Source organism: Salvelinus namaycush, chromosome 26, assembly GCF_016432855.1.
Source record: "Salvelinus namaycush isolate Seneca chromosome 26, SaNama_1.0, whole genome shotgun sequence".
Taxonomy (NCBI): Eukaryota; Metazoa; Chordata; class Actinopteri; order Salmoniformes; family Salmonidae; genus Salvelinus; species Salvelinus namaycush.
Genome location: NC_052332.1, coordinates 39,150,388 through 39,176,417, shown reverse-complemented (window position 1 = coordinate 39,176,417; position 26,030 = coordinate 39,150,388). Strand labels below are relative to the sequence as shown.

The 26,030-nt window shown below is 45.2% G+C and overlaps 1 protein-coding gene across 2 annotated transcripts in view; it reads right to left on the bottom strand.

Moving 5' to 3' along the window:
• smad9 (SMAD family member 9) overlaps positions 1–15,663 on the bottom strand; it is a 35,766-nt gene extending 20,103 nt beyond the window's left edge. The window contains exons 1-3 of one of the 2 annotated variants that reach the window (XM_038965406.1): positions 15,389–15,663; positions 10,443–11,177; positions 2,740–2,955 (exon numbers count right to left, since the gene is read on the bottom strand). In XM_038965406.1, coding sequence (XP_038821334.1) covers positions 2,740–2,955; positions 10,443–10,638 — 412 coding nt within the window. In that variant the 5' untranslated portion in view covers positions 10,639–11,177; positions 15,389–15,663. The remainder of the gene's footprint in view (positions 1–2,739; positions 2,956–10,442; positions 11,178–15,388) is intronic. The other variant, XM_038965405.1, reaches the window with a different exon arrangement.
• Between the last annotated feature and the right edge of the window lie 10,367 nt (positions 15,664–26,030).

Below are 26,030 nucleotides of genomic sequence, written 5' to 3'. Positions count from 1 at the left end.
GGGTTAATATAGCTTCATACCTGGTGTCTGTACCTGTCTGCAGGGGTTAATATAGCTTCATACCTGGTGTGTGTACCTGTCTGCAGGGGTTAATATAGCTTCATACCTGGTGTCTGTACCTGTCTGCAGGGGTTAATATAGCTTCACACCTGGTGTCTGTACCTGTCTGCAGGGGTTAATATAGCTTCATACCTGGTGTCTGTAGTGGTTAATATAGCTTCATACCTGGTGTCTGCAGGGGTTAATATAGCTTCATACCTGGTGTCTCTACCTGTCTGCAGGGGTTAATATAGCTTCATACCTGGTGTCTGTAGGGGTTAATATAGCTTCATACCTGGTGTCTGTACCTGTCTGCAGGGGTTAATATAGCTTCATACCTGGTGTCTGCAGGGGTTAATATAGCTTCATACCTGGTGTCTGTAGGGGTTAATATAGCTTCATACCTGGTGTCTGTAGTGGTTAATATAGCTTCATACCTGGTGTATCTACCTGTCTGTAGGGGTTAATAAAGCTTCATACCTGGTGTCTGTAGGGGTTAATATAGCTTCATACCTGGTGTCTGTACCTGTCTGCAGGGGTTAATATAGCTTCATACCTGGTGTCTGTAGGGGTTAATATAGCTTCATACCTGGTGTCTGTAGTGGTTAATATAGCTTCATATCTGGTGTCTCTACCTGTCTGCAGGGGTTAATATAGCTTCATACCTGGTGTCTGTACCTGTCTGTAGGGGTTAATATAGCTTCATACCTGGTGTCTGTAGGGGTTAATATAGCTTCATACCTGGTGTCTCTACCTGTCTGTAGGGGTTAATATAGCTTTATACCTGGTGTCTGTAGGGGTTAATATAGCTTCATACCTGGTGTTTGTAGTGGTTGATATAGCTTCATACCTGGTGTCTGTAGGGGTTAATATAGCTTCATACCTGGTGTCTGTAGTGGTTAATATAGCTTCATACCTGGTGTCTGTAGGGGTTAATATAGCTTCATACCTGGTGTCTGTAGTGGTTAATATAGCTTCATACCTGGTGTCTGTAGGGGTTAATATAGCTTCATACCTGGTGTCTGTAGTGGTTAATATAGCTTCATACCTGGTGTCTGTAGGGGTTAATATAGCTTCATACCTGGTGTCTGTACCCATCTGCAGGGGTTAATATAGCTTCATACCTGGTGTCTGTACCTGTCTGCAGGGGTTAATATAGCTTCATACCTGGTGTCTGTAGTGGTTAATATAGCTTCATACCTGGTGTCTGCAGGGGTTAATATAGCTTCATACCTGGTGTCTCTACCTGTCTGCAGGGGTTAATATAGCTTCATACCTGGTGTCTGTAGGGGTTAATATAGCTTCATACCTGGTGTCTGTACCTGTCTGCAGGGGTTAATATAGCTTCATACCTGGTGTCTGCAGGGGTTAATATAGCTTCATACCTGGTGTCTGTAGGGGTTAATATAGCTTCATACCTGGTGTCTGTAGTGGTTAATATAGCTTCATACCTGGTGTATCTACCTGTCTGTAGGGGTTAATAAAGCTTCATACCTGGTGTCTGTAGGGGTTAATATAGCTTCATACCTGGTGTCTGTACCTGTCTGCAGGGGTTAATATAGCTTCATACCTGGTGTCTGTAGGGGTTAATATAGCTTCATACCTGGTGTCTGTAGTGGTTAATATAGCTTCATATCTGGTGTCTCTACCTGTCTGCAGGGGTTAATATAGCTTCATACCTGGTGTCTGTACCTGTCTGTAGGGGTTAATATAGCTTCATACCTGGTGTCTGTAGGGGTTAATATAGCTTCATACCTGGTGTCTCTACCTGTCTGTAGGGGTTAATATAGCTTTATACCTGGTGTCTGTAGGGGTTAATATAGCTTCATACCTGGTGTTTGTAGTGGTTGATATAGCTTCATACCTGGTGTCTGTAGGGGTTAATATAGCTTCATACCTGGTGTCTGTAGTGGTTAATATAGCTTCATACCTGGTGTCTGTAGGGGTTAATATAGCTTCATACCTGGTGTCTGTAGTGGTTAATATAGCTTCATACCTGGTGTCTGTAGGGGTTAATATAGCTTCATACCTGGTGTCTGTAGTGGTTAATATAGCTTCATACCTGGTGTCTGTAGGGGTTAATATAGCTTCATACCTGGTGTCTGTACCCATCTGCAGGGGTTAATATAGCTTCATACCTGGTGTCTGTAGGGGTTAATATAGCTTCATACCTGGTGTCTGTAGTGGTTAATATAGCTTCATACCTGGTGTCTGTAGTGGTTAATATAGCTTCATACCTGGTGTCTGTACCCGTCTGCAGTGGTTAATATAGCTTCATACCTGGTGTCTCTACCTGTCTGCAGGGGTTAATATAGCTTCATACCTGGTGTCTGTACCCGTCTGCAGTGGTTAATATAGCTTCATACCTGGTGTCTCTACCTGTCTGCAGGGGTTAATATAGCTTCATACCTGGTGTCTATACCCGTCTGCAGTGGTTAATATAGCTTCATACCTGGTGTCTGTAGCCGTCTGTAGTGGTTAATATAGCTTCATACCTGGTGTCTGTAGTGGTTAATATAGCTTCATACCTGGTGTCTGTACCTGTCTGCACGGGTTAATATAGCTTCATACCTGGTGTCTGTACCTGTCTGCAGGGGTTAATATAGCTTCATACCTGGTGTCTGTACCCGTCTGCAGTGGTTAATATAGCTTCATACCTGGTGTCTCTACCCATCTGCAGGGGTTAATATAGCTTCATACCTGGTGTCTCTACCCGTCTGTAGTGGTAGGGGTTGATACAGATGTCTTTCTGTTTGGATCCGAAGGCGAATTCGCAGCACTCCAAGGCCTTGAGTTCGTGATGAGACTGTAGGTCGGGCCACCTCCACACTCTGCAGTAGATGACGTGGGGAAGACCTTTACGATGGGATACCTGGAGACGACCGTCCAGAGACCGAGGGATGGTCACACACTTACCTGGTGGAGGAGGTAGAGAGAGATTGGATCAGAGGTGTTGTAGACTACTTCAGAATAAGCTACAAAAGGTGAACGGAACTGAATGAAACGGTTTAGGAACAGTTGGTTCCTATGTATGTGTACTTCCTGTCTGTTATGGACACCGGGGAGTGATGTGTTTCCTGGTCCTAGTTATGACATCATCTCTGGATAAACACTCTTTATCTGGTCACACACACGTGTGAAATGGCGCTGAATTATTTAGCGACCGTTTTACGTGCTTCTGACCAGTTCTGATATTTTTTGCGCTCCTCATAACTTTTAATATATATATATATTTTTTTACATAATGTTCCCGCCATCGTTTCCTTGGATGAAGATATCTTCCTGACATCAGAACAGAGATCACTAACCTCCATTTGGATGAAGATATCTTCTTTCAACAGGTCGACAGCGCAGGACTTCATGCTCACCCCAATCCAGGCCCTAATCCTCGAGACTCGGAAGCGAAAAGAGATGGGCGACATAGAGGCCGACGTGCGGCCGTCCTGATGAAACTATGGCGACGCGTAAATAAACCGCCTCTACTCCTCTGTTCTATGTATAATCACTGGAGAAAAAAAATAAACTGCTCCGTTCCGAGACCATCCTATGAACTGGACCTGAAGAATTGTAACATCCTACGCTTCTTGGGAGTCGTGGCTAAACGGCGGCAGCGTAGACTAGTGGTTAGAGCGTTGGACTAGTAACCGAAAGGTTGCAAGATCGAATTCCCGAGCTGACAAGGTACAAATCTGTCGTTCTGCTCCTGAACAAGGCAGTTAACCCACTGTTCCTAGGCTGTCATTGAAAAAAATAATTTGTTCTTAACTGACTTGCCAAGTTAAATAAAGGTAAAATAAAAAATTAAATAAACAAGGACATGGATAATATACATCTAGCTGTTTTTTTTCTGTGCATCGGTAGGACAGAACGGCATTATTACAAGGGGGGGTCTAACATCTCTAACACTAAGGATCTCTGCTCACCTCAGAAAAGAATACCTAATTGACAAGCTGTAGACTATACTATTTGCCGAGAAGAGTTATCATCTATATTTTTTGTAGCTGTTGATTTTCACCACAAACCGATGCTGGCACCAAGACCGCACTCAACGACCTGTATAAGGCCATAAGCAAACAAGAAAATGCTCATCCAGAGGCGGTTCTCCTAGTGGCCGGTGACTTCAATGCAGGAAAACTGAAATCCGTTTTCCCTCATTTCTACCAGCATGTCACCTGTGCAACTGGAGGCGAAAGAAACTCTACCTTTACTCCAAAAACAGACGTGCATATAAAGCTGTCCCCTGTCCTCCATTTGTAGTATCTGACCATAACTCTATCCTCCTGATTCCTACTTACAAGCAAAAACTCAAACAGGCACATCAGTTACTGGCTTCATCAATAAGTGTATCGACGGCGTCATCCCCACAGTGACCGTACGTACATATCCCAACCAGAAACCATGGATAGCAGGCAACATCCGCACTGAGCTAAAGGCTAGAGCCACCGCTTTCAAGGAGTGGGACTCTAACCCGGATGTTTATAAGACATGCAAAACAACTATACAGAACTAAGATCGAATCCTACTACACCGGCTCTGACACTCGTTGGATGTGGCAGGGCTTGCAAACTATCACGGATTACAAAGGGAAACCCAGCTGCGAGCTGCCCAGTGACACGAGCCTACCAGACGAGCTAAATATATTCTATGCTCAGTTAGAGGCAAGCAACACTGAACCATGCTTGAAAGCACCAACTGTTCTGGACGACTGTGTGATCACGCTCTCCGTGGCCGATGTGAGTAAGACCTTTAAACAGGTCGATGTTCACAAGACAGCAGGGTCAGACAAATTACCAGGACGAGTACTCGGAGCATGGGCTGACCAGCTGGAAAGTGTCTTCACTGCCATTTTCAACCGCTCTCCTGACCCAGTCTGTAATACCTACATGTTTCAAGCAGACCACCATAGTCCCCATGCCCAAGAACACTAAGGTAACCTGTCTAAATGACTATTGCCCCGTAGCACTCACATCTGTAGCCATGAAATGCTTTGAAAAGCTGGTCATGGTTCACAACAACACCATCATCCCAGACACGCTGGACCCACTCCATTTCACATACCGCCCCAACTGATCCCATCTATATTGCACTCCACACTGCCCTTTCCCACTTGGACAAAAGGAACACCTATGTGAGAATGCTGTATATTGACTATAGCTCAGCATTCAACACCATAGGGCCCTCGAAGCTCATCACAAAGCTAAGGACCCTGGGACTGAACACCTCCCTCTGCAACTGGATCATGGACTTCCTGCCGGGACACCCCCAGGTAGAAAAGGTAGGCAACAACTCATCCGCCACACTGACCCTCAACACGGAGGCCTCTCAGGGGTGAGTGCTCAGTACCCTCCTGTACTCCCTGTTCACCCACGACTGCGTGGCCAAGCACAATTCCAACACCATGATTAAGTTTGCAGACGACATAACAGTGGTAGGCCTGATCAATGACGGTGATGAGACAACCTATAGGGAGGAGGTCAGAGAACTGGCAGTGTGGTGCCAGGACAACAACCTCTCCCTCAACATCAGCAAGACCAAGGAGCTGATCGTGGACTACAGGAAACGAGGGGTCGAGCAGACCCCCATTTACATCGACAGGGCTGTAGTGGAGCGAGTCGAAAGCTTGAAGTTTCTCTGTGTCCACATCACTAAGCATCTATCATGGTCCAAACACACCAACACAGCAGTGAAGAGGGCACGACGACAAAGCCTCTTTCCCCTCAGGAGGCTGAAAAGATTTGGCATGGGCCCTCAGATCCTCAAAATGTTTTACAGTGGCACCATTGAGAGCATCACCGGTTGGTATGGCAACTGCTTGGCATCTGACCGCAAGGTGCAACAGAGGGTAGTGTGTATGTCCCAGTATATCACTGGGGCCAAGCTCCCTGCCATCCAGGACCTCTATACCAGGCGGTGTCAGAGGAAGGCCCTAAGAATGGTCAAAGACTCCAGCCACCCAAGTCATAGACTGTTCTCTCTGCTACAGCACGGCAAGCGGTACCAATACACCAAGTCTGGAACCAATGTAACAGTTTAACTTTAGTACGTCCCCTCGACCCGGGCGCGAACCAGGGACCCTCTGCACACATCAACAACGGTCACCCACGAAGCATCGTTACCCATCGCTCCACAAAGGCCGCGGCCCTTGCAGAGCAAGGGGCAACACTACTTCTAGGTTTCAGAGCAAGTGACGTAACTGATTGAAACGCTAGTAGCGCGTACCCGCTAACTAGCTAGCCATTTCACATCCGTTACACCAACAGGACCCTGAACAGCTTCTACCCCCAAGCCATAAGACTTCTAAATAGACTGAACACAAATATAAATGCAACATGCAACAATTTCAACGATTTTACTGAGTTTCAGTAAGTAAATAAGGAAATCAGTCAATTTAAATAAATGCATTAGGCCCTAATCCTGGATTTCACTCAGTCATAGGTGGGCCTGGTAGGGCATAGGTCCACCCACTAGGGAGCCAGGCCCAACCAATCAGAATGAGTTTTTCCCCACAAAAGGGCTTTATTACAGACAGAAATACTCCTGAGTTTCATCAGCTGCCCGGGTTGCTGGTCTCAGATGATCCCGCAGGTGAAGAAGCCGGATGTGGAGGTCCTGGGCTGGCGTGGTTACATGTGGTCTGCGGTTGTGAGGCCTGTTGGAAGTACTGCCAAATTCTCTAAAACGACGTTGGAGGTGACTTACTGTATGGTAGAGAAATTAACATTCAATTTCCCCTGGTGGATTTTTCTCCAGCTCTGGTGGGCATTCCTTCAGTCAGCATGCCAATTGCACGCTTACTCAAAACTTGAGACATCTGTGGCATTGTGTGGTTTTGTCACGTTCCTGACCTGTTTTCTGTTGTTTTGTATGTGTTTAGTTGGTCAGGACGTGAGCTGGGTGGGAATTCTATGTTGTGTGTCTAGTTTGTCTGTTTCTATGTCCAGCCTAATATGGTTCTCAATCAGAGGCAGATGGTAATCGTTGTCCCTGATTGAGAATCATATATAGGAGGCTTGTTTTGTGTTGGGATTTTGTGGGTGTTTGTTTCCTGTCTCTGTGTTTGTGTTCTGCACCAGATAGGACTGTCTCGACTTTCACATTTGTTGTTTTTGTATTGTTGTAAGTGTTCACCGTTTATGTTCAAATTAAACATGTTGAACACTAACCGCGCTGCATTTTGGTCCTCTCCTTCATCTCAGGAAGAAAGTCGTTACAGAAACACCCACCAAACCCGGACCAAGCAGCGTGGCAACGGGCAGCAGCAACAGCAGCAGCAGTACAAGGAGGAATGGACATGGGAGGAGATTCTGGACGGAGAAGGACCCTGGGCAGAGCCAGAGGAGTGTCGCCGTCCCAAAGCGGAGCTGGAGGCATCAAAAGCGGAGAGGCGGCATTATGAGGCGCTTGCAAGGCAGAGTGGCTGGAAACCCGAGAGGCTCACCCAAAAATTTCTTGGGGGGGGGGGGGGGGGCTAAAGGGGAGTGTGGCGAAGCCGGGTTGGATACCTGAGCCAACTCCCCGGGCTTACCGTCGTACTGGTCAGACACCGTGTTATGCGGTAAAGCGCACGCTGTCCCCAGTACGCGTGCTTAGCCCAGTGCGGGCTATTCCACCTTGCCGCACTGGGAGGGCTAGGTTGGGCATCGAGCCGGATGTCATGAAGCCGGCCCAACGTATCTGGCCTCCAGTACGTCTCCTCGGGCCGGCGTACATGGCACCAGCCTTACAGGTGGTGTCCCCGGTTCGCCTGCATAGCCCAGTGCGGGTTGTTCCACCTCGCCGCACTGGCAGGGCTACGGGGACCATTCAACCTGGTAAGGTTGGAGAGGCTCGGTGCTCAAGAGCGCGTGTCCTCCTTCACGGTCCGGTATATCCGGCGCCACCTTCCCGCCCCAGCCCAGTACCACCAGTGCCTACACCACGCACCAGGCTTCCAGTGCATCTCCAGAGCCCTGTTCCTCCTCCCCGCACTCGCCCTGAGGTGCGTGCCCTCAGCCCGGTACCTCCAGTTCCGGCACCACGCATCAGGCCTATTGTGCGTCTCAGCCGGCCAGAGTCATCCGTCTGCCCAGCGCCGTCTGAGCCATCCGTCTGCCCAGCGCCATCTGAGCCATCCGTCTGCCCAGCGCCATCTGAGCCATCCGTCTGCCCAGCGCCATCTGAGCCATCCGTCTGCCCAGCGCCATCTGAGCCATCCGTCTGCCCAGCGCCATCTGAGTCATCCGTCTGCCACGAGCCATTAGAGCCGCCCGTCTGTCCCGAGCCATTAGAGCCGTCCGTCAGTCAGGAGCCGCTAGAGCCGTCCGTCAGTCAGGAGCTGCCAGAGACGCCAGCCAGTCAGGAGCTGCCAGAGACGCCAGCCAGTCAGGAGCTGCCAGAGACGCCAGCCAGTCAGGAGCTGCCAGAGACGCCAGCCAGTCAGGAGCTGCCAGAGACGCCAGCCAGTCAGGAGCTGCCAGAGACGCCAGCCAGTCAGGAGCTGCCAGAGACGCCAGCCAGTCAGGAGCTGCCAGAGCTGCCCTACAGTCATGAGCTGCCCTACAGTCATGAGCTGCCCTCCAGTCATGAGCTGCCCTACAGTCATGAGCTGCCCTACAGTCATGAGCTGCCCTACAGTCATGAGCTGCCCTACAGTCATGAGCTGCCCTCCAGTCATGAGCTGCCCTCCAGTCATGAGCTGCCCTCCAGTCATGAGCTGCCTTCCAGTCATGAGCTGCCACTCAGTCCGGAGCTGCCACTCAGTCCGGAGCTGCCACTCAGTCCGGAGCTGCCACTCAGTCCGGAGTTGCCCCTCTGTCCTGAGCTACCTCTCTGTCCTGAGCTACCTCTCTGTCCTGAGCTACCTCTCTGTCCTGAGCTACCTCCTAAATCATGTGGGGGCCTTGGGGAGGATTCTTAGGCCTAGGTCGTGGGCGAGGGTCGCCACTCAAAGGACGCTAAGGAGGGGGACAAAGACAGTGGTGGAGTGGTGTCCTCGTCCTGCGCCGGAGCCGCCACCGCGGACAGATGCCCACCCAGACCCTCCCCTTGAGTTTTAGGGGTGCGCCCGGAGTTCGCACCTTGAGGGGGGGGTTCTGTCACGTTCCTGACCTGTTTTCTGTTGTTTTGTATGTGTTTAGTTGGTCAGGACGTGAGCTGGGTGGGAATTCTATGTTGTGTGTCTAGTTTGTCTGTTTCTATGTCCAGCCTAATATGGTTCTCAATCAGAGGCAGATGGTAATCGTTGTCCCTGATTGAGAATCATATATAGGAGGCTTGTTTTGTGTTGGGATTTTGTGGGTGTTTGTTTCCTGTCTCTGTGTTTGTGTTCTGCACCAGATAGGACTGTCTCGACTTTCACATTTGTTGTTTTTGTATTGTTGTAAGTGTTCACCGTTTATGTTCAAATTAAACATGTTGAACACTAACCACGCTGCATTTTGGTCCTCTCCTTCATCTCAGGAAGAAAGTCGTTACAGGTTTGACAAAACTGCACATTTTAGAGTGGTCTTTTATTGTCCCCAGCACAAGGTGCACCTGTGTAATGGTCATGCTGTTTAATCAGATTCTTGATATGCCACACCTGTTATCTTGGCAAAGGAGAAATGCTCACTAACATGGATGTAAATTTGTGCACAACATTGAGTGAAATAAGCTTTTTGTGCGTATGGAACATTTCTGGGATCTTTTATTTCATCTCATGAAACATGGGACCAACACTTTACATGTTGCGTTTTATATTTCTGTTCAGTGTAGTTAGTTAAATAGTTAACCAATAACTACCCGGACTATCTGCATTGACCCAATTTTGCACTAACCTTTTTGACTGATCACATATACGCTACAGCTACTGTTAACTATCGGTAACTTTATTCCTATAATATACATATTATGTACATATCTACCTCACTTACCTCGTACCCCTGCACATCGACTAGGTACTGGTACCCTGGGTATGTAGCCAAGTTATTACCTGGTACTTCCTGTATATAACCTAGGTATCATTGACTCAGTACTGGTACCCCGTGTATATAGCCAAGTTATTACCTTGTACTTCCTGTATATAACCTAGTTATCATTGACTCAGTACTGGTACCATGTGTATATAGCCAAGTTATTACCTGGTACTTCCTGTATATAGTTATCATTGACTCAGTACTGGTACCATGTGTATATAGCCAAGTTATTACCTGGTACTTCCTGTATATAGTTATCATTGACTCAGTACTGGTACCCCGTGTATACAGCCAAGTTATCGTTACTCATTGTGTATTTATTATTAAATGTTATTACTTTTCTATTATGTCTCTATTTTCTTTCTCTCTGCATTGTTGGGAAAGGGCCTGTAGTAAGTAAGCATTTCACTGTTAGTCTACACCAACGCATGTGACAAATAAAATGTGATTTGATCAGACGGGGTTACTCACTGGGCTGTCCGGGGCAGCTGAGGGCCTTCTCTAACTCCTCCATCGCTCCCTTCTTCTTCTTTAGTTTCTTCACCAGAGAGTCCACAGCCTTCTCTGCCCACTTCTCCTCCTCATCCCCCTGTTTCCATCCCAGAAGCCTCTTCACTGCAGGGCTCGTGAAGGAGAAGAGGGACGTGATAGAGGTGGTGGAATGCATGAGGGATGGATGGTGCTATGTAGAGATGGATGGAGGGAGGGATGGTGCTATGTAGAGATGGATGGAGGGAGGGATGGTGCTATGTAGAGATGGATGGAGGGAGGGATGGATGGTGCTATGTAGAGATGGATGGGGGAGGGATGAGAAACACCACTTCGGGTGAAAGAGGGAGGGAATGTGATGAGAGGAGGTGAGAGAGGGGGGGACAGGGGGATAGAAGAGGAGTGTGAGGGATGGATTGTTGCCCAGATGGGTAAAGGACAGCAGGAGCGAGGGATCAGGGAAGGAGCTCGAAGAGGAGTGTGAGGAGTCTATGTAAACAGAAGCTGGGGTTCATTAGTTCCGTTGGTGCTTCCTGAAGAGACCAGGAGGGAGGAAAGTCTGGAACAGAGGTGGGAATGTTGGAATAATCCCAAATATCTTATTTTTCTCTGTCTCTTTCTTCCTCTCTCTCTCTCTCTTAGCAGAAATACAGTCTGGTCAGAATGGTAGCCTCCGGTAGTGAATGTTATTCCTCGTGCAGGTCAGGTTTCAGTCATCTGACCAGAGAAGAGAGAGATGAAATTAGGCGCTAATTTAACAGAAACAAAGAGCTGTTCAGCAGGGCTGTGAGTCATATGAACCAGAGGTTAAATACAACAGAAGATTTAGGAGAGAATTAGGACTTGTCTATGGGGACTATATGGGATGTATATGGCCTTCAGAAAGTCTTCATACCCTTTTGACTTATTCCACATTAGCCTGAATTCAAAATGGATTCAATTGATTTTTTTTCTCTCTCAGCCATCTACACACAATACCCCATAATGACCAAGTGAAAACATGTTTTTAGAAGTTGCCGGAGAGGAAGGAAACTGCTCAGGGATTTCTATCTGCATTGTGTCCCGCCACCCGCCAACCCCTCTTTTACGCTACTGCTACTCTCTGTTCATCATATATGCATAGTCACTTTAACCATATCTACATGTACATACTACCTCAATAAGCCTGACTAACCGGTGTCTGTATGTAGCCTCGCTACTGTTTATAGCCTCGCTACTGTTATTTTTCACTGTCTTTTTACTGTTGTTTTTATTTCTTTACTTACCTTTTGTTCACCTAATACCTTTTTTGCACTATTGGTTAGAGCCTGTAAGTAAGCATTTCACTGTAAGGTCTACATCTGTTGTATTCGGCGCACGTGACAAATAAACTTTGATTTGATTTGATGAGGCCAATGGTGATTTTAAAACAGTTACAGAGTTTGATGGCTGTGATCGGAGAAAACTGAGGATGGATCAACAACATTGTAGTTACTCCACAATACTAACCTAATTGACAAGAGTGAAAAGAAGGAAGCCTGTACACAATACAAAATATTAACATGCATCCTGTTTGCAACAAGTCACTTTGGCAATACTGAAAAAATGTGGCAAAGAAATTAACTTTTTGTCCAGAATACTAACCGTTATGTTTGGGGCAAATCCAACACAACACATCACTGAGTACCACTTTTCATATTTTCAAGCATGGTGGTGGCTGCATCATGTTATGGGTCTGCTTGTAATCGGCAAGGACTAGGGAGTTTTTCAGGACAAATAGAAACAGAATACAGCTATAGCTATCGGCAAAATTCTACAGGAAAACCTGGTTCAGTCTACTTTCCAACAGACACTGGGAGACTAATTTACCTTTCAGCAGGACAATAACTTAAAACACAAGGCCAAATCTTCACTGGAGTTGCTTACCAAGAATACATTGAATGTTCCTGAGTGGCCTAGTTACAGTTTTGAGTGAAATCAACTTGAAAATCTATGGCAAGACTTGAAAATGGATGTCTAGCAATGATCAACAACCAACTTGACAGAACTTGAAGAATTTTTTTTAAGACTAATGGGCAAATATTGTACAATCCAGATGTGCAAAGCTCTTAGAGACTCACCCCCAAAAAAGACTCACAGCTATAATCACCGCCAAAGGTGCTTGTACAAAGTATTGACTCAGTGTACATCCCACTGTCTCATAGTGAGGAGCCCCACAGTCTGGCCAGCATGGGTCACACCACTCACAGATGGACCGACGGACAGACAGCATGGAAACTGAAACATTCTGATCCAGACAGGCATGCTCTCTCTCTCTCTCTCTCTCTCCCTCTCTCTCTCTCTCTCTCTCTCTCTCTCTCTCTCTCTCTCTCTCTCTCTCTCTCTCTGTCTCCCTCTCTCTCTCCTCTCTCTCTCTCTCTCTCTCTCTCCCTCTCTCTCCCTCTCTCTCTCTCTCTGTCTCTCTCTCCTCTCTCTCCCTCTCTCTCTGTCTTGTCTCTCTGTCTCTCTCTCTCTCTCTCCCTCTCTCTCTCTCTCTCTCTGTCTCTCTCTCTCCCTCTCTCTCTGTCTTGTCTCTCTCTCTGTCTCTCTCTCTCTCTGTCTCTCTCTCTCCTCTCTCTCTCTCTCTCTCTCTCCCTCTCTCTCTGTCTCTCTCTCTCTCTCTGCCTTGTAGTCAGGCTGACTACAACATTACCTAATGTGCTATTCATAAGCTACTGTACTGGTAGATGGAAGAACTCAGATATTTGCTTTAAATAAACAACTTTAATGTGACAGCATCCTTTCTCTCTCTCTCTCCCCCCCTCCCCCCTCTCTCTCCCCCCTCCCCCCTCTCTCTCTTTCTCTCCCTCTCTCTCTCTCCCTCTCTCTCTCCTGCTCTCTTTATTTATTTATGTCTCTTTCTCTCTCTCTCTCTCTCCCCTTCTCCTCCCATACAGAAAGAGGGGGATATTTATTCCATTGTAAAACAGTCTAAGGAAGCCTACACAGAGTAGTCTGGTAGTTGAGTCGTTAACGTGGTCTTGTAAAAGAGTGATTCTTGTGATTTTCAGTCCTACGTTTCCTCCTGAAAAACCCTGGCTACTGTTTATGATCTGTTGCTCTGTTTGAACCTCTCTTGGACTGAGATGACAACAAAAACGAATGTATTGTTATAATCATGATATATCTGGATTAAAATCCATAGCACATAGAAACAATGTACTAGCCTGGGGAACATAAGAATGCCAAACATGCCGTGAGCAAGCGTCCCTATAATTCAGCAGCAGACACGTGAGTTATGCTGTGACGACGCGCAGCGCTCTGTTCGAATGGCTACAGGACAGCGACTCGTATCTTTCTTCAGTTCAGTCAGTCACGGTCAATTAAAAACCCACTGGAATTAAGAAATTGAATCATCTGACACCACATATTTAGCCTATATGTTAGTTGGAAAAGTAGCCTATAATAACAGCGTAGGTTTGTATTTTGGCTAAATGTGGTGCGCACTACAGGCGCTCAACGCCCACTGCACTTGAATGCGGCAGCGCGGCACCAGCGCGTCTGTTCCGCTCTGCCTGCGTTGACTCCTTTCTGAAGCTGGCGTCACTCAGTCTACGGGCTGAGATAGGCTTAATTACCTAATGCTTTATCATCAGCACACAACCCCGAAGGTAAACACACCAGTTTCCCTTTACTACGAGGACGTTTTTTTTCTTCTGTACATGACATGTTGAGGACGTGGTCCCCTCCCCGGCCCTCTGCACAGCTACACACTATCACAGAGCGACAAGGTAACCGCTTTCCGCATTAGTAGTAGGTTACATTTGCATCACAATGTCTTCTACTGTTTCACAATGTTGTTTCCCACTATAGCCAAAAAGCCAACCACGCTTTCAAACAGGGACATTCACTTCCTATGAACAAACAATAACCTAAGCTCATTATTAAATATAAGGTGAAATAAAAAGTTTGAGATAAAATAAAGTGAATCAGACATTTGAAAATGTTTGTCATGCCGTTCAACAGTCGTCATGTTCATATTGTTTCACCTACCTACACTGTAAAGGGGTTAATGTGAATTTGACAGTAGCTTACAGGCAAATACAGTAAAATGCTGTATTTCATATTACAGTATACCTACTGTAATATTAATACAGTATCAAAGCAAGTACACACAGTAAAATACAGTAAAAAAAAAAAATAATTCTTCAGTAATCTGAATGAATGAATGGCTGTTTGAAATTCATTGAGATGAGGGGTTTTATTTCCCAGTCTTATACTGTAATGACATAGGATTGGTGCGAGCAGTTTGGCAGCTAGGTAACGCTTTTAAACATTTAAGTATATTAATTAATATTTTGGTGTTTTATATCAGTGGCACTTCTAAACGCCTTAACAAAGGCTTCCAAAACTGGCAGTGACGACAAGGCAAAACAGAACAAAATGACATGGCAAAATGCTCAACCCTTTTAAGGTTTAAGACTTGCTGCCACTACAATCCGTCCCCAACACACAATTAAGGGGCACTATAACCACATAGGAGTTAAATTGGTACAGCATTCTCACTCAGGGGTGCAACATATAGAGCACGCCTTCGATATGTTAATGAGCCAGAATCAACAATACCATGCACCCACTAGTGGTCAAAAGGTTTTTGTCACTCCAAAGATACAGTATGGTACTGTATTCTGTGGGGTGGAATTACAGTACCATTCAAAATACAGCAATTCCATTCCCACCCACAACATTTTCCCACAATGCACCATAATTTACAGTATGCCACAGTAAAACGTGTGAGAGTATTTTACTGTTGATAAATACCCAAAAATGACCGTATAATTTACCATTTTCCATTACACTGTATCCTTAAACAACATGCTCCTTGTAAGTGATAGCCTACAACAACCCCCTAGAAGACCCACACAAAGTTATTAATATCCTTTAAAAAAGGTACATTTTTAATCTCTCACCTCTGCTGTGTGATGTCCATTCACTACAGCGCTTCACTGTTGTGAAAGACGGGGGCAATTCCTGTCCCTCTGTTCCTGCGTGTGATGTCTGGCTGCCCAGTTGAGCGTGGCGCGGATAGAGCAAGGTGGGGAGCGTGTTTGCTAGGAGCCCTTGAGCCTCCACGAGCCGAGCGGAGCGCCACAACCCCGGCGTCAGCCAGGCTGGAGCCGCAGTGCCTGCGTGCCAGATCCCTCCGCCAGCCAGCCTGCCCCTGGAACTTTCCCAGGATTCGAGAAAGATTCAGACAGACAGCAGCGGTGTGCTCTCTCTCTTTCTCTCTGTCTCTGTCTCTCTCTCTCTCTCTTGCTCTCTGTCTCTGTCTCTCTCTCTTTCTCTCTCTCTCTCTGTCTCTCTCTCTCTGTCTCTCTCTCTCTTTCTCTCTTTCTCTCTCTCTCTCTCTCTCTCTCCCTCTCTCTTTCTCTCTGTATGCTGCTCATCCTAAAGTCACGATCGACAACACTGCAAAACTAATTGGAATTCTATTGCTCTTACAGAATTAATAGCCTACTATGAATACATGAATGAACCTAGTATAGAGTGAATATGTATGGTTGTGTAGGCTGAGTATAAGGTATGAGGATATTTTTATTTATTTAACCTTCATTTAACAGACATTGATCCATTGATCGGCTCGGCCACCTGTTCCATACCATTTTGTCTTCAGAATTATGAAAATGTTTCACAACATTATTTTTCCACTTATCAATATCTGTCTCTCTATGTCGTGTAATTTTGATGTCTGAAATGCACAACATAACAACTTCAAATACTATTATTCTACTCCATGTTGTAGGAGAGGGGTGGCAGGTAGCCTAGTGGTTAGAGCGTTGGACTAGTAACCAAAAGGTTGCAAGATCAAATCCCCAAGCTGACAAGGTAAAAATCTGTCCTTCTGCCCATGAACAAGACAGGTAACCTCCTAGGCCATAATTTAAAATAAGAATACCTTAAATGTGTACCATTGAATTAATGTTGTAGATTGCATTGTATTATGGGTAAAATATGGCTATTAACTGTAATTGGAATCCTCCTGTAAAAATGTCTCTAAAATGCTGTATTTCTTTACAGTAATTGCTTATGCCTACTGTAGATTTAAATGTTCAGTCGCCAACCTCATGCTGTCGGGTGAGCCACATGAATCTCAGACTATTTTAGTTTTTTTTTGTAAAGAAAAAAATCTCCCAGATAATAATTATTGTAATGATTACACTCTACAACTTTCCCTTGTAAATGTACAACATTTTCAGCTAAATATTGTAAATTTTGATTTACAAGAAGGGATGCAGTAAAACGTTTTACAGTAACTAAATAAGCCTATTGTACCAATATTCATACTGTAATATTTGTACAGTAATTGTCATGAATGAATGGATTAATCATTTTCATTAATTTAGGGGAGGCGGGGTTTGTATTTTACATTATTTTACCGTAATTGCATGGGATTGGTGCAAACAGGTTGGCTGCTAAGTAATGTATTTTCATATTACAGCAAATTAAACATATATGTATATAGAGTGGTGGGGAGGAGGACCATTCCGTGGAGCCTTTGTCTCCGGAAGTAATTTAGTCATTCATTGTAGCCATTGGCATCCTGTAGAGTTTCTATTTACATTGAGTTTTCTCTTGTCAATTAACTCATAACATTCCTGGATTACTCATTATACTAATAAAGTCAGATTTAATCAACAAATAAGAAGGTAAAGGGTACAGGAATGTACATACACTATATACAAAAGTATGTGGACACCCCTTCAAATGAGTGGATTCCGCTATTTCAGCCACACCTGTTGCTGACAGGTGTATAAAATTGAGCACACAGCCATGCAATCTCCATAGACAAACATTGGCAGTAGAAGATCTCAGTGACTCTCAACGTGAAACTGTCATAGGATGCCACCTTTCCAACAAGTCAGTTAGTCAAATTTCTGCCCTGCTAGAGCTGCCCGGGTCAACTGTAGTGCTGTTATTGTGAAGTGGAAACGTCTAGGAGCAACAACATCACAGTCGTAAAGTGGTAGGCCACACAAGCTGGGGCTGTTTTTCATGGTTCAGGCCCCTTAATTCCAGTGAAGGGAATCTTAACACTGCAGCATACAATTACATTCTAGATGATTCTGTGCTTCCAACTTTGTGGCAACAGTTTGGAGAAGGCCCTTTCCTGTTTCAGCATGACAATGCCCCCATGCACAAAGCGAGCTCCATACAGAAATGGTTTGTCGAGATCGGTGTTGAAGAACTTGACTGGCCTGCACAGAGCCCTGACCCCAACCCCATCGAACACCTTTGGGATGAATTGGAACACCGACTGCGAGCCTGGACTAATCGCCCAACATCAGTGTCCGACCTCCCTAATGCTCGTGGCTGAATGGAAGCAAGTCCCCACAGCAATGTTCCAACATCTAGTGGAAAGCCTTCCCAGACAAGTAGAGGCTGTTATAGCAGCTAAAGGAGGGGACCAATTCCATATTAATGTCCACGATTTTGGAATGAGATGTTCGATGAGCAGGTGTCCACATACTTTTGGTCATGTAGTGTATCTGGTTGTTTTGTCAAATCACTACATATCGAAGTCAGACGACTAGAAACGTCCAGCAACGCCGGTGGATAGCAAAACTGAACTTGAATCCATAACACTTGGGCTCCTGTGTATCACAGCGGTCTAAGACACTGCATCTCAGTGCTAGAGGAGTCACTACAGACCCTGGTTCCATTCCAGGCTGTATCACAGCGGTCTAAGACACTGCATCTCAGTGCTAGAGGAGTCACTACAGACCCTGGTTCCATTCCAGGCTGTATCACAGTGGTCTAAGACACTGCATCTCAATGTTAGAGGAGTCACTACAGACCCTGGTTCCATTCCAGGCTGTATCACAGTGGTCTAAGACACTGCATCTCAGTGCTAGAGGAGTCACTACAGACCCTGGTTCCATTCCAGGCTGTATCACAGCGGTCTAAGACACTGCATCTCAGTGTTAGAGGAGTCACTACAGACCCTGGTTCCATTCCAGGCTGTATCACAGCGGTCTAAGACACTGCATCTCAATGTTAGAGGAGTCACTACAGACCCTGGTTCCATTCCAGGCTGTATCACAGCGGTCTAAGACACTGCATCTCAATGTTAGAGGAGTCACTACAGACCCTGGTTCCATTCCAGGCTGTATCACAGCGGTCTAAGGCACTGCATCTCAATGTTAGAGGAGTCACTACAGACCCTGGTTCCATTCCAGGCTGTATCACAGCGGTCTAAGGCACTGCATCTCAGTGTTAGAGGAGTCACTACAGACCCTGGTTCCATTCCAGGCTGTATCACAGCGGTCTAAGACACTGCATCTCAGTGTTAGAGGAGTCACTACAGACCCTGGTTCCATTCCAGGCTGTATCACAGCGGTCTAAGACACTGCATCTCAGTGTTAGAGGAGTCACTACAGACCCTGGTTCCATTACAGGCTGTATCACAGCGGTCTAAGGCACTACATCACAGTGTTAGAGGAGTCACTACAGACCCTGGTTCCATTCCAGGCTGTATCACAGCGGTCTAAGACACTGCATCTCAGTGTTAGAGGAGTCACTACAGACCCTGGTTCCATTACAGGCTGTATCACAGTGGTCTAAGACACTGCATCTCAGTGTTAGAGGAGTCACTACAGACCCTGGTTCCATTCCAGGCTGTATCACAGCGGTCTAAGACACTGCATCTCAGTGTTAGAGGAGTCACTACAGACCCTGGTTCCATTACAGGCTGTATCACAGTGGTCTAAGACACTGCATCTCAGTGTTAGAGGAGTCACTACAGACCCTGGTTCCATTCCAGGCTGTATCACAGCGGTCTAAGACACTGCATCTCAGTGTTAGAGGAGTCACTACAGACCCTGGTTCCATTCCAGGCTGTATCACAGCGGTCTAAGACACTGCATCTCAGTGTTAGAGGAGTCACTACAGACCCTGGTTCCATTCCAGGCTGTATCACAGCGGTCTAAGGCACTACATCACAGTGTTAGAGGAGTCACTACAGACCCTGGTTCCATTCCAGGCTGTATCACAGCGGTCTAAGGCACTGCATCTCAGTGTTAGAGGAGTCACTACAGACCCTGGTTCCATTCCAGGCTGTATCACAGCGGTCTAAGGCACTGCATCACAGTGTTAGAGGAGTCACTACAGACCCTGGTTCCATTACAGGCTGTATCACAGGGGTTTAAGGCACTACATCACAGTGTTAGAGGAGTCACTAGAGACACCCTGGTTTGATCCTCTGCTGTATCACAACCGGCTGTGATTGGGAGTCCCGTAGGGCCGGTACACAATTGGCCCAGCGTCATCTGGGTTAGGCCATCATAGTAAATAAGAATTTGTTCTTGTTTAACTGGCTTGCCTAGTTAAATAAAAACATATATAAAATAATTAGCCACTGTTGTCTTACGACATGAGTGACAGATAGCTCGAACCAGTCATGTCTATTCAATAAAACAATAAAACAACACATTTTCATGTGTCTTTCAAGCGAATTTCTTTAGTTACATGATTGTATAACTAGCAAATGGGTTTGGAAGTTGAGGGTGGAGTATTTATGATGTTAGGCAATGAGGACGAAAACGAGCATAGATCAGCTAGCCAGCTAGTTTTGCCAAGGAAAACCGGGGACAGGATGTAGCTCAGCGCACATGCGAACTAGGCTAATTCAGGACAGATTGTAGTTTTTATGCCTGGATATCAGGAGCTGTCGGCAAACGGTTTGTTTAAACAACTCAAGAGACTGAAACGAATACATAATATTTAAGGAGAACAAATCGATATAAATGCAAGAAATCAGCTATGACTTTCAATATTAAAACAAAGCTTAAAACGATGTTTGAGTGAACCTGAATCCAGAAGATAAAACCGGGTACTCTTACTCCTCACCGCTCTATGTATATGGTATACAGGTAACTGCCAAAATTAAGGAAACACCAACATAAAGAGTCTTAATAGGGCGTTGGGCCACCACGAGCCACCAGAACAGATTCAATGCGCCTTGTCATATATTCTACAAGTGTCTGGAATTATTGGTTTCGCCTAGTCCGTGTCTTTTTGTACCTAATTTGAATCTTAAATAGCCTAGTTTCTATGCAAAAGAGGGATCAGAAATATTTGTGAACTATTTGATACTGGGATGATAGAAACACACATTCACTAGCGCTTCTACGTGAGCGGGTTGGATGTAGGTACTTTGAATCACGACCCACTCTGCACATACGTCAATTAAACGTATATTCCACGTTGGTTCAACGTCATTTCATTGAATTGAGTGGAAACAACATTGATTCAACCAGTGTGGCAGGTCTCCTGACTACTTTTCCACACTACGCTCTGGCCACGATCCATCAGAGTCCCGATAAATATGGTTCGAGAGGATCCTTCTCGAAATGGATGCGCTTAAAATTGGAAGTATTGTTAAGTTCCACAGCAGTTGCTGTAAACTGTGAACATGTCAAACTTCTAGACTGACTGTCGCCAGTCGGGCTTGCGTCATTAACGGACCAGGCACGGCACTCAGACAATACGGGTTGTATACATCCGCAATGAACAGCAGTCCGAGGGAGGCTCTAGGATACTGATGCAAATTGATAACGAGTATCACATGTTCATAGAAATGCTTCAGCTTGAAGTTGAGAATAAATCAATAAAGCGAGAGCTTCTATGGCGTTTTTGTAGGACATTATTGTTTATAACCTATTATAAACAAATCACAGGTGGGTTTGTTTCAATGTTTTCTTTATATATTAGGACTCAAAAACCTAACATTATGTCGTCACAGTCAGACTTCTTGGGCTAAGGCTAGTAACATTTCGTTTTGGGTGTAGCTCAATAAACAACATAATTGTAAGAACCAAATATGATATACTATAGGCTATTATTATTAGAGGCGGCAGGTAGTCTAGTGGTTAGAGCCATGGACTAATAACTGAACGTTTGCCAGATCAAATCCCCGAGCTGACGAGGTAAAAGTCTTTCGTTCTGCCCCTGAACAAGGCAGTTAACCAGCTGTTCCTAGGCCGTTATTGAAATTAAGAATTTGTTCTTAACTGACTTGCCTAGTTAAATAAAGGTAAAAAATTATGTCCAGAAAGAGCAGAACATGTGTCCTATTAAAGGGAGGGAGATAGGAGGATAAAACCTGTTCACATGATGGATATCAAATATATACTGTATATATACTGAATAGGTATGAATCACCTGCACTTCTAGAGGCCTTAACAAAGGCTTCCAAACTTGCAGTGACTACGGGGCAAAACACACCAAGGACATGGCAAATATGCTACCTCTCCAATCTGACCCCATACACATTTCATCTACCACCTATAAATTGTATTGATACCGAACTCTTATTCACAGACCCCATAAAATTGTTGCCTTTTACAAGGCACGTCTTAAAATATGACAATGAGCCAGAAACAACAATACCATGCACCCATTAGTGGTCAAAAGGTTTTTGGCGCTCCAAAGATGTGGTATGGTACTTTTGTTTTGGGCTAAAATCTTGTTTTTATATACAATAAAACTAACAGCAATGTAACATATTAATTATTTACAGTAAATTGCCGCATTTCGCACTGCACTTATTTTAGGCGTAACTGGTGAATGATACCGTCAGTTCCAATGAAACCTTGGTTTAACAGTACATTACTGTAAAGAAGGACTGTATTTCAAATGGGAGCGTAATTCGACCCCACAGAATGCAGTAAGTACAGTAAATTGGGATCACTAGTGGGTGCATGGTATTGTTGTTTCTGATTTATTACAATATTTTAAGGCATGCCTTGAAAAAGACAACAATTTTGTTGCACCCGCGAGTGAGAGTTGTGTATCAATTCAACGTATAGGTGGTAGTAGTGACCAAACAATGACATGTGTATAAGAGACAGATTGGACTGACAGTAAGCCGTTTCTATGGCCAATGTCTGTTTAGCCCTGTAGTCACTGCAATACATCTGGTTAATATACAGAATATTTGATAAATAAATACAAATTATAAATATACAGTACCAGTCAAAAGTTTGGACACCTACTCATTCAAGCGTTTTTCTTTCTTTATAATATTTTCTACATTGTATAATAATAGTGAAGACATCAAAACTATGAAATAACACATATGGAATCATGTAGTAACCAAAAAAGTGTAAAACAAATCAAAATATTTCATATTCTTCAAAGTAGCCACCTTTTGCCTTGACGACAGCTTTGCACACTCTTGGCATTCTCTCAACCAGCTTCACCTGGAATGCTTTTCCAACAGTCTTGAAGGAGTTCCCACATATGCTGAGCACTTGTTGGATGCTTTTCCTTCACTCTGTGGTCCAACTCATCCCAAGCCATCTCAATTGGGTTGAGGTCAGGTGATTGTGGAGGCCAGGTCATCTGATGGAGCACTCCATCACTCTCCTTCTCGGTCAAATAGCCCTTACACAGCTTGGAGGTGTGTTGGGTCATTGTCCTGTTGAAAAACAGATGATAGTCCCACTAAGCGCAAACCAGATGGGATGGTGTATCGCTGCAGAATGCTGTGGTAGCCATGCTGGTTAAGTGTGACTTGAATTATAAATAAATCACTGACAGTGTCACCAGCAAGGCACCATCACACCTCCTCCTCCATGCTTCAGGGTGGGAACCACACATGCGGAGATCATCCGTTCACCTACTCCGTGTCTCAAAAGGACACGGTTGTTGGAACCAAAAATCTCAAATTTGGACTCATCAGACCAAAGGACAGATTTCTGCCGGTCTAATGTCCATTGCTCGTGTTTCTTGGCCCAAGCAAGTCTCTTCTTATTATTGGTGTCCTTTTGTAGTGGTTTCTATGCAGCAATTCAACCATTTTTCCGTATTGGCTGACCTACATGTCTTAAAGTAATGATAGACTGTCGTTTGTCTTTGCTTATTTGAGCTGTTCTTGCCATAATATGGACTTGGTCTTTTACTAAATAGGGCTATCTTTTGTATACCACCCCTACCTTGAAGGAGTGGTACAACACAACTGATTGGCTCAAACACATTGAGAAGGAAAGAAATTCCACAAATTAACTTTTAACAAGGCACACCTGTTCATTTAAATGCATTTCAGGTGACTACGTCATGAAGCTGGTTGAGAGAATTCCAAGAGTGTGCAAAGCTGTCAAGGCAAAGGGTGGCTACTTTGAAGAACCTCAAATATAAAATATATTTTGATTTGTTTAACACTTTTTTGGTTACTACATGATTCCATATGTGTTATTTCATAGTTAAGGATGTCTTCACTATTATTCTACAATATAGAACAAATAAAGAACAACCCTTGGATGAGTAGGTGTGTCCAAACTTTTGACTGGTACCACACACACACACACACACACACACACACACACACACACACACACACACACACACACACACACACACACACACACACACACACACACACACACACACACACACACACACACACACACACACACACACACACACACACACGGAAAGTATTCATGACTTTCTCCAAATTTTCATCAAGGATCTCTCTGTACTTTGCGCCATTCATCTTTCCCTCGATCCTGACTAGTCTACCAGTCCCTGCAGCTGAAAAACATCCCCACAGCATGATGCTGCCACCACATGCTTCACAGTAGGGATGGTGCCAGGTTTCCTCCAAACGCGAAGCTTGGCATTCAGGCCAAAGATGGTTATTCTTCTGGAAGGTTCTCCACAGAGGAACTCTAGAGCTCTGTCAGAATGACCATCGGGTTCTTGGCCACCTCCCTGACCAAGGCCCTTCTCCCCCGATTGCTCAGTTTGGCCGAGCGGCCAGCTCTAGGAAGAGGTGGTTCCAAACTTCTTCCATTCAAGAAAGATGGAGGCCACTGTGTTCTTGAGGACTTTCAATGCTGCAGTTTTTGGTACCCTTCCCCAGATCTGTGACTCAACACAATCCTGTCTTGGAGCTCTACGGACAATTCCTTCAACCTCATGGCTTGGTTTTTGCTCTGACATGCACTGTCAACTGTGGGACCTTATATAGACAGGTGTGTGCCTTTCCATATCATGTCCAATTAATTTAATTTACCACAGGTGGACTCCAATCAAGTTGTAGAAACATCTCAAGGATGATCAGTGGAAACAGGATGCACCTGAGCTCAATTTAGAGTCTCATAGCGACGGATCTGAATACATGTAAATAAGGTATTTCTGTTTTTTATTTGTACTTAAATTGCAAAAATTCCTAAAAACCTGTTTTCACTTTGTCATTATGGGGTATTGTGTGTGGTTTGATGATGAAAAACATGTATTTAATCCATTTTAGAATAAGGCTGTAACTTAACAAAATGGAAATAGGGAAGGGGTCTGAATACTTTCCGAATGCTCTGTGTACAGGTAACTGCCAAAATAAAGGAAACACTTGAGTACATTTTAATATTTTTTTAATTTAACCTTTATTGAACTAGGCAAATCAGTTAAGAATAAATTCTTATTTACAATGACGGCCTACACCGGCCAAACACGGACGATGCTGGGCCAATTGTGCGCCGCCCTATGGGACTCCCAATCACGGCCGGTTGTGATACAGCCTGGAATCGAACCAGGGTGTCTGTAATGACACCTCAAGCGCTGAGATGCATTGCCTTAGACCCCTGCGGCACTCGGGAGTATATTGAAAGCAGGTGCTTCCACATAAGTGGTTCCTGAGATAATTAAGCAATTAACATCCCATAATATGCTTAGGGTAATGTATAAAAATGTTGGTTAGGCCATTATTTTGGCTACGATGGCTATGCCCCCATAGGGTGATAATGCCTCCATAGGGTGATAATGCCCCCACCCACAGGACGAGTAGTCACTGAATGGTTTGATGAGCATGAAAATGATGTAAACCATATGCCATCTCGTAGCCACAAGAACCCAATTGAACTCTTATGGGCGATTCTGGAGTGGCGATTGTGTTTTCCACTACCATCAACAAAACACAACGTGATGCGATTTCTTGTTGAAGAATGGTGTCACATCCCTCCAATAGAGTTCCAGACACTTGTAGAATGAATGCAAAGGTGCACTGAAGCTGTTCTAGCTGCTGGTGGGCCATCTCCTTATTAAGACACTTGGTGTTGGTGTTTCCTTTATTTTGGCAGATACCTGTATATAGAAGGACTATTTGGAAAAATGACTTCCAGACTGGGAGCTGCAACAGAACCAGATGGAGAGGGAGAGGAGGGGGGAGAGGGGAGAGAGAGAGAGGAGGGGGGAGAGGGAGAGGAGGGGGGAGAGGGGAGAGAGAGAGGAGGGGAGAGAGAGAGAGGAGGGGGGAGAGGGAGGAGGGGGGGGGAGAGAAAGGAGGGGGAGAGGGGAGAGAGAGGGGGGGAGAGGGGAGAGAGAGGAGGGGGGAGAGGGGAGAGAGAGGAGGGGGGAGAGGGAGAGGGGAGAGAGAGGAGGGGGAGAGGGGGGAGAGAGGAGAGAGACATACAGACAACCAGCAGGACAAAACAGGATGTGCAGGGAGAGATATACAGACAATCAGTTGGACAAACAGGAAGTGCAGGGAGAGACATACAGACAACCACCAGGACAAACAGGATGTGCAGGGAGAGACATACAGACAACCAGCAG